At 39.0% G+C, this 15,973-nt stretch overlaps 1 protein-coding gene across 1 annotated transcript; it reads left to right on the forward strand.

Moving 5' to 3' along the window:
* Nucleotides 1-540: 540 nt before the first annotated feature.
* Nucleotides 541-8,061, forward strand: LOC308168836 (protein disulfide-isomerase tmx3a-like; the record flags this gene model as incomplete). The annotated part of the gene is made up of 16 exons (XM_080543480.1): nt 541-577; nt 814-865; nt 1,063-1,102; nt 1,659-1,782; nt 2,784-2,829; nt 2,923-3,003; nt 3,094-3,193; nt 3,469-3,549; nt 3,801-3,873; nt 4,456-4,554; nt 4,833-4,890; nt 5,122-5,175; nt 5,439-5,495; nt 5,822-5,951; nt 7,061-7,129; nt 7,834-8,061. 16 exons carry the CDS (start codon nt 541-543, stop codon nt 8,059-8,061), a joined length of 1,329 nt encoding a protein of 442 aa, XP_080399606.1.
* Between the last annotated feature and the right edge of the window lie 7,912 nt (nt 8,062-15,973).

Consider the following 15,973-nt stretch of genomic DNA (forward strand, 5'->3'; position numbering starts at 1 on the left):
GCTCTTTAGCTATCTTCATAAGTAGTGAACACAGGTATAAACAAAAACGTGAAACACAAGTATGTTAAAATGAGGACTAACGTTTCAATCCATGACCTACACTACCGAACAAAAGTTTCATAACACCTAAAAAAAATGTTTTTATTGAAATTTAGATGCAAAAATGTCACCAATAACAACAAATCACTCAATAAGTGTGTAGGACTTGATTCCTATGCAAATCAGAGACACTATAGAAACAATATATATATATTAATTCCAAGATTACATAAACTATTATCCTTGCATTTAGATGAACTACATTCAACTTTATTGCGTGATTTGTTGCAAGATTTGGTCGTGGTTTGGTTTTTAAATTTATTTTTACTCCTATTATTGGCTTTATTAATCCAGCAACACATGAGATTAGGCGTATAGCTCTATGAGTATGACCGTTCCTTAAAGGGCTTTTAATTTGCTAGAATGTTCCTGACAGGTGTTCTACAGCGCTAACAGCGGGTCCGGCACTAACGCACGCTGCTGATCGATCACTTCATCAATATGAAGACAAATAGAACATTCGGCGTCATCTGGACAGGTGCGTTATGTCGGAATAAGACTCGGTTGGTTAATTATGTAAACTGGTTTATGTAAATGTATTTTAGCGAATGGTTATTATCATATCTAATAATAGTAATATCAAACCTAGGAAATTAACTATTAAAAGAATTCCGACTAGGAGCAAGATACACTTTTATAAATTATTGTCGTTACTTTGTGATGTTTGCCACGTTCGTTTTTGGTAATATTTGCCACTATGCTCTGCTTTGACAGTTATATTTAGTATAACTACGGTGTCAGCCTTCATTGAGGAGCTCGATGACACGTACGTAATTTCGTTACTTGCTTTTGCATGAATACACTTTTGTGGTATATAATAGTATTGAAAATAATGTTGGGGAAAGGCTAACGTGGTCTAATGTTATGGCTTTAGATATGCCTAAGAAACGGGACATTTAACCTAAATCCTCCTGAAATGTATATATACTGACACTGTCAACACTGTTCAATACTTTTTTCCAGGTTTCTGGACACACGGATGAATGAAATATGGCTGATTCAAGTATGCATGCATTGAATGTTATACATTTAAGAAATAAATATAGCTCACGGTTGTGTGAGTAGAGAAAAGTAAAAAGGGACAAATAACATGTCAAGGAAATGTTGGAATAGAAATACATGTCAAAGTCTTTCATGTGGCCTGCATTACTGGGGTTCCATATTGACATGCTGTCAACACTACATGTGTATATGTGCATATTAAGGGAGTCCTGGTAGGAATCATAGGAACAGTAGACATACAGAGATAATTTACAGTCTTGTGAAATGTAGGCTATTGACAGAGTACAGGACACCAATAATCATATTTAACTTTCAGATTAATATCCATGAGAATATGATACAATGTTTAAGCAGATATCATGCACACAAGGCCAGTGGCCATACATCAAACAGCTAATACAGTACAGTGGTATACTTGCGAGCAGTGGCATAGCCTATCAACATACTGTATGTCCCAAAAACTACTCAAAAATAGGAATTTACTTCTAAGGACTCTAAGGGACTTGCTCATTCCTAAAAAGTGCAGTGAAATGAGTTCACATTCTCATGTTGTACAGTTCTACGGTCCTGGATGTGTACATTGCAAGGAGTTGGACCCAGTGTGGTATGAAGTTGGAGCGGAGCTGAAAAGTATGGGGTCTCCAGTCAATGTGGGCAGGATTGATGCCGGAGCCCATCGCAGTGAGTAATCTGCCAGTTGGTAGTCTTTGTGATTTTGAAAAACATATGGTCCACGTCATATGATTCAGAATGAATAAGATTGTAGTTACTAAATGTTGCCTCCTTTAGTAAAGTTGGGGACATTTTGGTATGTTAAACCTTTTACAACAGGTCGAAGGACCATATTATTGTTTAGCTCACTATGGTTCAGTAGTGGGATAGAGACTATTGATTCTTCATCAGTTGTAAATGGCCGGAAAGACACTGGAGGAAAAAAGAACATGTTTATGCACACAACAACAAATACTAGGAAGTCAACAAAAGCTCCATCAGTGTCTATTTTGTCACTCAGAATCCACTATTAATTTACTGGTGGTCGGTAAATCTTTACTGAATGCAATGTCAAGTAATCCTTATATATATGATTTATTCCTATAAATTGGATATTTCTTCTGATAGCTGATAGATATTAAAACTGTTAGAGTTAGAGTAATGGTTCATAGAATTGTGCAACGAGGCAACAAGCCACACAGTGCCACGTCAACATTAGGTCTAAGCCTGGGTGCTAGTATTAGTCCAGTCTGTTCACACTAATAGGATGAGTGGAGATTTACGGTACAGGTCTGAAGCCATTATGAATACGGCCCATTCCACGTGTGTGTGTGTGTGTGTGTGTGTGTGTGTGTGTGTGTGCAACATGGTAAGCCATGCTAACCAGATGGCCTAACAGCCTAGTTAGCATTTACAGTGGTTTGTCGACCTGATGAAGCCTTTAAATTCTCAATTTATCAGCTCATGTATGAGGTGTAATTCATGATGGACTCTATTATTTTTTTTGACTTGGGTTGAAATAGTATTTGTTTGTATTTAAACACTTTTGGGTTCCATATACAGTACTGAAGAACCCTCTGGGGGAAATTGTTTTAGTATCTAGTTAGAACAGTTTTTTCCAAGAGTGTATCAAACTGGAAATACAATATATTTGTACCTTCATATTTAACTTTCTCATAAATTGGTTTCAGGTATTGCAAAAGAGTTTCGTATTCCAGGCTATCCTGCTATTAAGTTGTGAGTAGTTCACTTCCCAGCTGTAGTGTAATTGACTGTTTGATACATTGTTTGTTTTTCTGTTGTAGTTATTAATATGTGTTTCTTGGTTAGGTGGAAGGATGATATGAAGTACAATTACAGAGGCCCTAGAACCAAGGACGGCATCCTCGACTTTGCAAACAGAGTATCTGGGTAAAACTGGGGATGTCTGCACTCTCTCTTCTGATCATTCTGTCACTCTATGTATTACTCTCATATGCTGTCTCCATCTGTCCTCATTAGACCTGCGGTGAGAGCACTGGCCAGCAAACAGTTATTTCAACATGTCATGAGTAGACATAATGTTCTCTTTGTCTACATAGGAGGGCCATCCCCTTTAAAGGTATGGACACAACACTTTACCAAGATCCTAACCTATAATGTCATTCTACCAAATCTGTTGATTTTGATATCAGTAAGAAGCAATAGATACTGTTGTATCTACAGTGCTCTGTGTAAGTAATGGGGCAGTGAAGCTTTTTTAAATTATTCTTTTGGCTCTACACTGCAAACGTTTGTGGTTAAAATCAAACAATTACTATGATACCATGTAAATCACAGTTTGAGTCTAAATCAGGGAATGGGTCTGAAGTTCATCCCCACCTTTTATCTCCCCAGGAGAAGTATGTTTTGGCTGCCAAGGAGTTGATAGTGCATTCAAACTTCTTCTCTGCCTCTTCTCTGGACATTTTGCCCAAGGTGAGTTTTGAATATAAACACTGAATGTAAAGCAGCATTAGAACATGCCACAAATCTAAACCTCAACATCTGTGTCTGCCTAGATGATGTCAGACATCACTAATGTGTAACAGATTACCTTATTGAACATTTTAAAGTAGCTGTTATCTTGCTTTGAGCTCCAGGCGGGAGTGAAATAAAGCAATAATTCATTAATTCATTCAAGGCATATTTTGCCTGTAGAGTAAATACGTTTCTCTCTTTATTCCCAGGCCGTTGATCTGGACATCTATGCTGTCCCATTTGTCGCTGTGTTCAAGGATGGGACTTATTCCATTTATGATGGTAACAAACATAGGCTCTGCTCAAATGCTAATTAAAATGCATCTGTCTCTCCTGCAATTGGTGCAATGCACCAATTGAAAGTATTTACCTTTATCACACATACTTCCTGTTATTGTAAGTAGGGTAATGCATGTTTATCTGCCAGAGAAATAAATAGAGAAAAGAAAAATTCTAGAACCACTTAAGGGTTAGGTGTGCAATATCAGAAATAACAAAGTAATACAAATCATGGAGAAAAGCCTGAAGTGAGACATTTTAAAATGTCTTTTCATGATGATACAAGGATCAATATTTATCTGTTTGGTGTTTCTAATACAAGCTATAGGGCATTGATCACTGATGTCATTTGCAAAGGCCCCACTAGATGAGTCCTTATAGTGTCTGTTTGTCAAAATGAGGTAATCCAGCAAGGAGTTTGCTAGATGAATCCGATGAATCAGACACTCAGTGCACATTACACACACAAAGACACCACCTCCCTCTTTCTATAATAAATGAATCTACAGATTACATATTTAAAGGGATTGTAAGACCTTCGTCTAGTCATATTCATTCATAGTAGCTATCCTTTTTCAATTTCAGCATCCCAGGATGGTGACCTCTCATCGTGGATTAGTAGAGAGCGTTTCCAGAGTTATCTCTCGGTTGATAGCTACACCTTGTATGACATGGGGGATACAGGTATGTCGAATTCAGTGGACTCAATTAAGCCGTAAATTGTACGTTTCTGGGGTAACTTTTCACAAGAGAGTGTTAGAATTAAAAGGACCCTCTTTTAACACAAACTTAACTTTGCAGTTAATCAAGCACAATACCAAGCCTTGATAGAGATTATAATAAGATTATAGTAAGATTATAATGAAGATTATAGATGATAATAATGGATAGTGTTGTTTGTTTTGTTTTTTAGTCAAAGTCTGAAAAATTATCTGATGTGTTTTGCTCTGTCTTCAATTTAGGCAAACTGTTGGCTCTTGCTGTAGTGGATGAGAAACATGGTTCTGAGGATAGTATCCGGTATGGGGATAACAATTCAAATGATCTGATAGTGAGCTGTATACACACTTGAAATATGTGACGATAACACAATAATTGATGTTTTAGTTCGATTGTTCAGCTCAAGTTTGTATACAGTCAATGTTAGCAAAACAATTTTTAATCAGCAATTAATATTGTCTTCAAAACATGGTATTAACGGTCTGTCTTTATTACCAATGGATTACTTAAATATCCTTCTTCCCTGTCCAGTTACAAGACACTGATCAAAAAAGTAGCCTCAGAACACAAGAAGCGCTACAGCAAGTGAGTAACACTTCTTAGCATGTGAACATGCATTCTTATTACAGTACCACCTACTACTAGTATAGCTACTAGGATAGCTACTATGAATGAATATGACTGCTTAGTTTGACCAAAATGTATGATTGTGCTGATGTGTTCTGTTAATAATCAACAGAACACACCAATGGCAGTCTTTCATTTCTTAATAATTATGTGTTATAAATTCTACAGTTTGTTCCTCAATTCATGCAATTCCTTTCCTGTTACACTTTAATACATTACAGGAAATTCCACTTTGGTCACATGGACGGAAATCAGGACATCAACGGCCTTATGATGGGGTGAGTGGAAATGTCTATTTTTCACCTCTCTTTTTATCAGTTTGGAATGTTGGAAATAATCCAATGAACAAGCTTGGGTTGGGGAATAGGTATAGTTCTCGCTCATCACCACTAAGTAATTTGGCAGTGGTGGATGAGATTTTGTGTCATTTCATATTAGTGATGGTGTTTTTTTGCACCGCACCATATATAACTTATATGCAGGTCCATGGGATGGAGCAGAGGGTTAATGGGCCGGCATATTTGAAAGGGACAACTACCCCTAACCACCTTTACCATAACGTACCTAACAGCATGTTGACTCGTCAATGTTTCTGCCTTGACAGGGAACTGATCATGCCCGCCATCATCGTGTTAAACATGTCTACTGATCGCTATTTCTTGCCTGATGACAAAGTGGAGACAGAGGAGAATCTGCTTCTGTTCATGAACGATGTGTTGGCTGGTCATATTAAGGTAAGACAGACCCACTTTGAACACATTACAGCTTTAAAGGCTAAATGAAGCTTTCTTAAACCCATTAGGCCTACCGGTACTACTACTACTGTCACTCTTTTACTAGAGGAAATTTCAGGCTTACAGAACAACCAAACTATAACACAAAAAAACTAAAGAGGAGAAAACTACAAAACACTAAGAGAAATAATAAAGATCACACGGCCTAATACAAACAAGTCTCAGCAAAAGTCAATCTCACTTCCAACCCGGTAAGATAAGGCTTTGTGGACAGGCACAACAGTTTCACATAACATGAAGCAAACATCTGACAAGGGGGAATGAGACAGGGGAGCATAAATAGACAGGGAGGTTAACAAGACACGGCTGAATTGCATAATATCATAATTAAGACAAAACAAAGGCAAAGCCATACACCAGATTGCCGAGAGGAGGCGCCAAAGGATCACAGAGGGATTCCCCAGACCTTACACTCTAGTCTAGGGCAAGTGAAGTTGAACACTTTGAAAGGACTTTGTAAAGGGACTGTATGTTGGCCTTAAGACCGTGTTTATTAATGGTTAATTTTATCTCACCATTATTACCAACAATACTATATGAATACAATGAGTCACACTTTAAAAACTAATTAATCTGAGGGTGCCATCAGAATTGGCCCCAGCTGCTTATATCCTCTGTAAGTGTGCCTAGAAAAACCTGGCACCGAATGGTTTTTGAAATGCATCGATCAAAGAAACTAGGTTTACAGTTTTCTCAAATCAATTTGTTGTATGCTTAGGAAACTATAACGTTACTGTGCCCTATGCACAGCGTGTGATGCGCGTATACGTAGCGGCAGCCCTGTGCCCACTGTTTTGTATAATCATATTCAGTGTTGAGTCAAATTACCTCCGAGTTAACTCCCACCTGAAATGTTCCGGTTGCCATATGGTATACCATGTGACAAACAACATTAATCACCCCTCTGGAGGGGGGTCTTTAAAAAAAAACAATAAAAAAAAACGTAAAGAGTGTCAGTTATATGAACAACAGACAACAATAATAATATGTCATACTGTAATATCTTGCTTTAAAATAATTGAATTTGCTAAATGTCTTGTTTAAAACAGTTCAAAGGAGGAGATGGATACGTTCAGGGCATCAAGAGATTCATGTATAATCTCAAACTGGATGTGGTGGTAAGTGTGGAGTATTGCTCAGAGACTTAAGTACTAAAATACTGTTAATTTAACTGTGGACTGAAACAGTAATGTGTGCAGAATTGTTCCAAAGGTAATGTATGAGTAATGATCATGACTGACTTTATTCAATGTTCTATAGCAGGGTTCTCTCAGGTGTGGTGAGCTCCTGCGTGAGCTTAGAATGATAAGGTTGTATCTCCGTTTAGAATGATAAGGTTCTATCTCCGTTTAGAATGATAAGGTTCTATCTCCGTTTAGAATGATAAGGTTCTATCTCCGTTTAGAATGATAAGGTTCTATCTCCGTTTAGGGCAGTTCAGAGATATTGAGCGTCAACGTTTTGACATTCCATTATGTTTTGTGATATGGAACCTTTGTATTTTATGAATTACTAACTCAAAAATGTCAACATTGTAAAAATAACACCACACAGGCATTAATAAACACCTAATGGATCAAATTATGTAAAAAAACTCAATTTTGACAAAAATGGAGATAGAACCTTTTAATTCTAACGTCACGACTGGGTGTGCATTTCTTTTGTTCCAGCCCAGAGCAAAACCGGTCAACATTGTACAATAATACGATGGACTGGAAATAAGGAGGAGCATGAAATGTTACACACAATCAGGTCCAGATTAAGACAACGATACCATAAGACATGGGGCTAATAAATGTTTCTCTTTCTTTCTTCTCCATAGGATTTATTCACCTTTGCACCCCTACTAGGCTACTTCATGTTTACCAGTTTTGCAGCGATTTTCGGAATCATGTGTTACTTCATGTGCAGGAGGTTACGCACGACAGCAAACGAGGAAGAACCACTTACTGGGGACGACGGGGAAGAGGCCAAGCCACTGAAAGGTCCTGCGGAAGAGAGGAAGGGTGGGAGACAGCAGAAGAAACTGGCAGAAAAGAAGGCAGATTAACTCCTGTTGTAGGTGGGCAGTTGCCTCTTGTGAGTGGACGGGTTCACCTCAGTACGCTCATCTATACTTGAACTTCAATATCAGTCTCTCTTTTATAAGACATTTGTTTTGAAAGCACAATCTTTAACTTTCAGTTCCAGGCAGAAGTGCTTAATGCCACTGAGGGATTGAAAGTTCTGTTGTAACTAATCTGTCGTCGACTTTTTTTTACTTTCATGGTTTGCATGACTAAATATGAAGTATGGAATGTACAAGAACTGATCAAAATGTTGCTGTTAGACAAAGTTAAAACCACTGACAGGAGTCTGTGCAGTAGCATAATATTCCTTCAAAACTCACTTTATACATTTTGAGTATTTAGAATTTGTATCTGTTGTTATATCTAGGAAGACTTGATTCACTAGAATATGCTCAACCATCAGAGGTTAGCAAGTTGCAAGCACTGTAAATGTCACAGAAAGACCAACTATTCAATTAACTAATTCAGCTTCACTTTTAAATGTAAGCCCTTAATTTCCCATTATTTTTTAATTTTGTTCAGAGGTAGGAAGGACAGCTGGTAATTTCCAAGCGTAACCAGCTTGCCAGTAGATGGCAATACAACACAAGAGGACCAACAGATATTAACTGGCCCAATTAATAAATATGTACCGTATGTCTGCATTCCCCTGTCCTCCTTTTATTGAATGAATGTATTGCTTTAGGAGACAGGAAGATAGATAGCAGGACTTTGTGCTTCTCTGTAGTACATGATTTCCCATAGTTCCAAACAATGTACAAACAATAGAGTGCAACACCCGGAGTGCTATACTAAAATTAAGATTTACATAATCATAATCCCAAGTTAGCCAACGTATCGTGACCTTAGAATTACAAGGTTCCATCTCCATTTAGGGTAGTTCAGAGATATTGAGCGTCAAAGTTTTTACATTCCATTATGTTTTGTGAGACGGAACCTTTGTATTTTATGAATTACTAACAAAAAAAATGAAACATTTTTAAAAATAACACCACACAGGCATTAATAAAAACCTAATCTGATTAGATAAACCTGATCAGATTATGTAAAAAACTCAATTTTGCCAAAAATGGAGATAGAACCTTATAATTCTAACGTCACGGTATATTGAGCCCCTTTCACACACAGTTCCCTGTAAATTACATGGAATCCCAACCCGGGTCCGCCAGTTATTTTCGCTGTTCACTAAATGCCCGAAGATTGTTGGGTTGCTGTGACTGCTTACTACTCCGTAATGCGTCGATATCACAAAATGTACCTTTGATAAGTTAGTAAGCTAGCTAACTATGATTGGAAATGAAGTAGTATCCAGTTGTGGAATTATATTTATTACTACTTTGGTTTATGTGATATGGCTTAACTAGCCAACCAAACCAAAAGTACCAAGTGAGAAACTACTCGCTGTGATTGGTTAACTTGTTCCATGTGAAAACATCTTGTGTCAGACATACGTAACCGAACCAGGCAATGTTCAGGCTTCTGTTCACACCTAAGCCTTCCCTCTAAATTCCATGGAAGTATACAAGGTCCTGACCATGGTAATTGCCTGAGACAATTTCCATGTAAATCGCGTTCACACATACAGTACACTGTACCAGGTAAATTCCATGGAATTTACTGGAAAGGCTTGTATGTGTGAAAGGGGTTTTAATGTCAAGTTCAGGTTCAGGCTTCCTCGTTGTCACAAACGTGGATCCTGATTCAACACCTACCCCTAATTCAAGCCAGACTTCAGTAGTGCTGCCTCGGAAGGGAATCTCTTGATTATTTCTGGAACTCGTAATGCAGTTTCTTACAGCCTCCGAACGCACCTATGATAAACATACAAAAAAAAAACTAGGATAACATGATCAACAACATCTTTTTGGAACAGAAAATTCAGTTTATTCAATAGCTGTTTAAAATTACTTACTTACTCATTAATCTCGCTTTCTGGAATACCCCCCTGAGCCACTGAGATGAATGAAGTTTGCTGACAGATCAGTCTACAGTTTCCCCACTCTCGTCAAGCCCAAAGGGTTTATACACAGACGGGTCTCCTTGTCCAATGAAGTGGCAGGATATTCCCAACAGAGACATCAGTCATGTAAGGACCTACCTCATTGCATTCCCATCTCCATGTCTGTTTTTCAGTATTCCATGCATACTGTACACCTGTTGTATTGTATTACCCTTTTCAGACAGAAAAGACTCTTGCCCTCTTATAACGGCACTGATAATTCCAAGCATACCTTGCAGACAAAGTAAGAAAAGGACACTTAGAAGCATCTGCACCCTTTCAGAAACCGTTCAGTTAGCTATACTGTGTTTCTTTTAAGGGGCGGCTTAGCTTTCCTACATGGCTGTAGGCTACCTACTAAAGGCTGTGGACGTTTGGAATAGTGCAAGTGCAAAATCTTTCTTTCAAATGCCAAACCTGGCAGACAGGGGCATGATGGGCAGTCTGCACTTGTTGATATCCCATTTATTGATTTTCCTTTCAGGTGGAGAAAATTAGGTAAATGTAGCTCTAAAAAACCATCCTTTCTTTGCCACACAGCTGCAGCCTTTCCTCAAAGGTGCAATGAAACCCTACCATTGGTAGCCATAGAATAATGCTGATACTGTATATGGACAACATCAGCCATTGACGCACGCACACACGCATTCACGCACACACACATTCGCACAAACACATTTACACAAACACACAAACTCAACAAAATCATGTTGCTCATAACTTTTCCTCTCTTTCTTGTACTGAAAACAAATAGGCTTTGAGAGCATTTTAAATCCATCCAAGGTGAGTATGTGTCACATGACAGTAGGTACAGAGATCCATGCTCCATTTTAAAGAATCAATGCCTCTAGGCACTACTCTCTGAATCAGGGTAATATCCTGGTGTGCTAAGAATGTGTGTCCCCCTTAATCACTCTCCCAGCCACATATTCACTTTAATTGGTTTGTGTCTTTGCTCAATTGCACGCTAATTGTCTTTCTAGGTTTCAAACCAGATTAGAATTTTAATTATTTTGCTTCAAATCAAATGACATTTGATCACTTATCACATACAGTTGTAAATAGACAAAGTGACACGTTTGGGGATCTTGCTCCACACTCAACAAACCAGAAAAAACAATTCAATAATAAGTAATAAAAGTGACAAAAAGTGACAATAAAGTGACAATAGTACTAGTAGCTTAGGTATTAATTCAAATGATGTTAGGTATTAAGTAGCCTATGTCATATGTGTGCATAAAGTTCATGTATTGTGTGAATGCGAACATAGCCTAATAATTAGCCTGAGTGTACTGTACATACACACAATGTTGTTATTTCTATGACCCTTGAAACTTCAGTTCTTTTGAGGTTACCTTGTTAAAACACTGCTGGTTGTCCTATTTGTTTCATTTTGAGGTCAGAAAAACAAAAGCACTGATGAGAAGTGATTGTGCAATTTGTTTCAACATCCCTTGCTTGAATTAATATGGTTAGATAAAAGTGATATCACCCTATGACATTGACTCAATGTCTCGTCACCATATTTGAACGCAGTACTGTAACCCTCACATCGTGATCTGAATTAATGACACCAGGAGTGGTGTCCCCTGGGGTACGTAGTTCCCTCGGTAGTTCACTAAGCTACTGAACATGGGGCTGATTGAACACAACCTCAATCTTAGGGGTTTACCAATATTGGACTCCCCCTACTATTACTCAAGAGAACAGCACAACGTTATTAAGAAGACAATTTCCCTCTATGTGGCTTGCCTCGGTCTGTGCATTCCCCCCTGACTGATTTAATATTTGATAGGGGGGAGGGGGTCATCTCTCTCTCCCCCATTCTCAGTTCCTCTCACACAAATCTAGTCCTCGGGACATGACTTACCTCTCGCCCTGTAATCACCACTGCCCTGACCCTGGAGACTCATTCTAATTTCGCCCAGTCGCCCCTAACCAACTGCAATTACCTCCATCCCTGGATTTATACCATCACCCTCCTGGATAATAAGATTATAAGATTAGTAACTGAAAGACCAGCAAAACATGTTTATATATAGGCCTATATGTTGATTATTGTGGGTGTTTTGGAATTGGTCACTCCTCTCTCTCAGTTATACTTTGACACTTTGCTTTACAGTCGTCAATCTTCATCTTCATCTTCTTCAAAGACAAAAAAAAACTGTGAACTGTGTGTTAAACTTAACCAGATGTTCTAGAACCCTCATACTGTAGGTAGTAATTGCATGTGCAGGTACACTGTTACTACCATGTGGGCACACAATGTCAACTCACAATGGAGATAACTATAATCTACAACAATACTTACTGACTGTAATCTGCAGCAATACTGATCTACCACAACAATGCATTGCCGTTACATTCCAAATGCCAGATGCTTTGTTATTATGTGAAGGTGGCATAATGCTGATATCTGTGTTACGGTTACACTTTAGTTACCTGACAACCTACCAAAATCTTGATGAGACAAAATGAAGTATATTGTTGACCAATTTCTAAACACGAGGTCTTTATTTGGACATTATATGATGTTCAATATTTCTGGAGACCTGAAATAGGGGGATGATGCTTAAAACATGTACTTTCTAAATAGTGAACCCAATCTGAGCTGTAGTAAAACAAGACAAAATGCTTCCTCTTCCCAATACTTATGGAGGGCACTGTATGTGTGTCTCCGTAATGGTGTGAGTATGTTTTGTTGTTTTGGTGTGAGTGAGTTTTGTTTGAAACATTGTTCTCCTCTGCTGCTGTCTTTGATCAGTTCTCTCTTGAAATATAGATTTTATCTCAATGAGACTAACTTGGATAAATAAAGGTTAAATTAAATTAAATGTGAAGTACACTGTACAGTGTATGTCAGAATATATAAATGCTGAATCATTCTACTCACTGTTAGATCACAAAGTCTCTAAAATCACTCAAATCATATTTACATTTACATTTTCATAATTTAGCAGACACTTTTATCCAAAGCGATTTACAACAAGTACATTTGTCTAGTAAGTGAATCATCTATACATACAGTAAGTCATCATAATAAAAACAATAAAAATATCTATGCTAGGACCAGGGGCCATTGGCAGTCACAATGCTAGAAGGAGGAAGGATTACTTAACATGTTTATTTTTTATTAACAGTAGAGGAACTGTACAGAGGGGTAGTGGGGGGGTGGAAAGGTCTTTATGAGGGACAGTCAAGAGCCTGAAGAGATGAGTCACAGACTATATAGTAGTAGTAGTATTACAGATTGGTAGCAAGCCACATAAAGGCTTGCTAAAGTTTTAATATTCAGGGGGCTTTACGTAATCTAATTGCATTATTTGTGTCCGGTATCTTCATAAAGTAATTAAATTATCTACAGGTCCCTCTGAGAGAAAAATAAATAGAAAGTGGTGTGATGCATTATTCATGAAAATGCACTAGAAGCTCATTAGTTGTAAAGAGCCACATCATATTTATGATAACCTTTTATATAGAATTATGTGTAGGAGCACCTTGTTAGCAGAAAACACAGACCATCAAGCAGGGGCGGAGCTAATGGTTCATTGCAGGGGGAGCGGGGCCTTGTAGTGGGCCCCTATTGGCGCTTTTCCACTACCGTACCGTCCCATTCCAGAACCCCTGAACCCGGTCTGTTTTGCTTTCTCCACTGCCAACTGAGCCATACCGAGCCGGTACTATCCGTGCTAGTCTGTGTGTGACGTGTGACGCTGCAGACCGTTGATTGGTCAATAGAAATCGTCACAATAACATCATCCCAGATAGATATTCGAGTTCACCTCTAACCGCCATTTTTAAATACCAATCGCTCTAGGCTATTCGGTTGTTAAGTCGTGACGTGTTTCCGGGTCCAAAGTTGGCTGCGGCGCTCTCTTCGAAATGCCTCAGTAATAATAATTATTCATTATATTTATATAGCGCTTTTCCGAGGCTCAAAGACCCTGACAATATGGAGAAAACGGGAAAGTGCTGTGTCCCTTGTTGTATGAATAGATCCGAGTCTAAAAAAACGATTGAACTGTCATTCTACCGCTGTAGTACACTGGTACTCTGGTGCGGGGAATTTCTGGTTTGGACCCGGAAATTGCTAAACGTCACGTTTGTCAAAAAACGTCAGACTTAACAACCGAATATTCTCACCACAGTTAATGGTCTCATATATGGCCTTGTAGGCCTCCCTGCGACTTTGGAGACACTGAAAACCAATTGCAATTGTAAGGCTCCCTTACCAAATACTCCAAACTGCGGGGAACAGTGTCCTTGGAAGCATGGCTTACAGCAAGCTGCAGAGAGTGACAGACACAATGGATGAGGACGAGCTCTTTCAGGCCACACTCCTCCTTCAGTACTTTATGCACTCCATTGTTGATCCCAGTCATAACTGAGGCATTGTCTGTCCCTATGCCCAGGAGCTTTTCTTTTTTGAGACCACATTTCTCCAGGAATGCCAAAGCTATATGTAACAGGTACCCCCTGTAGCCAATTAGTTCCACTCAAGGCGGGACTTTAGAGGGGAAGTTGGGGCGGATATGTGCATTTAAGGACCAGGAACACGCACTGTAGGCATATCGGTCTGAGTTGGTTTATCCCCTCCGGAGCTCTGAAATTCCCACAGGTGGTGTAGATCGGAGTGGTTGCCCAGTGGTGCTAGCGTACTAGGAAGGGAGACGTGAGGGTCTAGCCTGACCTACGTGGTGTCAATACAGCGGGCTAGCCGATAGCTGCCCTGGACTCAGGATTGCTAGCTGCTGTTTTGCTCAGTCAATGATTAGCGTAATGAAAACAAACCATATTGTAATTAGTGTATAGTGGATGAGCTAAACCTGATGTGTTATTTATTCTGGGATGTGAACTAACTGGTCGTTTTTATATATTAGTCTCTTTATTGTTGTTTTTTCTGTTCTTTGGTTTGAGTGGGGGGCGCCGGCGTGGAGAGGGTAGTCGGGGTTCCCAGGTTTAGTCTCCTTGCACTGCATGTTGTGTGTGCGTGTTGTGTTTGGTGTGATTAATCACTGGGGAACACCTAGCCCACTGTCTGCCGTGTCTTTGTGGTGTGTGTGTGTCCATTTCACAGATTCACTGGTGTGCCTGTCCATCGGGGTAGTAGTATCCCTCTCTACTGCCAGTCGTCCTACCTTGTGTTTTTGTCTTGTATGGTGTTTTTTTTGATAAAGTAAATATTTTAAATATAAGTGTTAAATAAAATATTTTTCTATTACACCATAACAATCTTTTTTTTTGTGATAAATTGGTTTAATGTCTCTGCTCCCTCATACACGAACCTGAGTGCTTTACTTTAGTCCCGAGGACCTCACCTCGTGTAACAAAAAGGTGGCGTTGTCTCGCAGTGAATTCATCTACTGTTTAGCCGCAACCATTTGGGGCCTTGAGTGCCTTATGTCACATAATAGCTCTAGCATCTCCAGGCTCCAACTCGACAAGCCCCAGAAATGTTGAGAGAATAGTTTTCTTGGTCTCACTGAAGTACCTGATGACAACACCAAGGTACTTTGTTGACACGCTCACATCTGTGGACTCGTCGAGGAGGAGGCTGAATCGCTGCTCACCCACATCCGCCACCAACTAAAAATAAAAAAAAGGGACCAGAACGCCATTTATCATTTCTGTGCACTTGGCCCGATGCATTCGGAAATGAGTGGCAGCAGTGGAATCTGCAAAAGCAGTTTTGCATGCTTCCCTGATGTGGTCGCATGCTAACATCGAACAGTGCTCAGCAATAGCCATTGCTATGGTTGCCTCAGACATTTTTTTGTTCAGAAATGGCAACTTGCTTTGTGTGGCACTATTATAAGGTTTTGCCTTTTGGACATGCCTTTAAGTTGACATGCTTTTTTATGTCACTCATGTTGGCATAAAAATCTGCCTTACAA

This window comes from Nansenia antarctica (genome assembly GCF_963989245.1).
Source record: "Nansenia antarctica genome assembly, chromosome: 12".
NCBI classification, from domain to species: Eukaryota; Metazoa; Chordata; class Actinopteri; order Argentiniformes; family Microstomatidae; genus Nansenia; species Nansenia antarctica.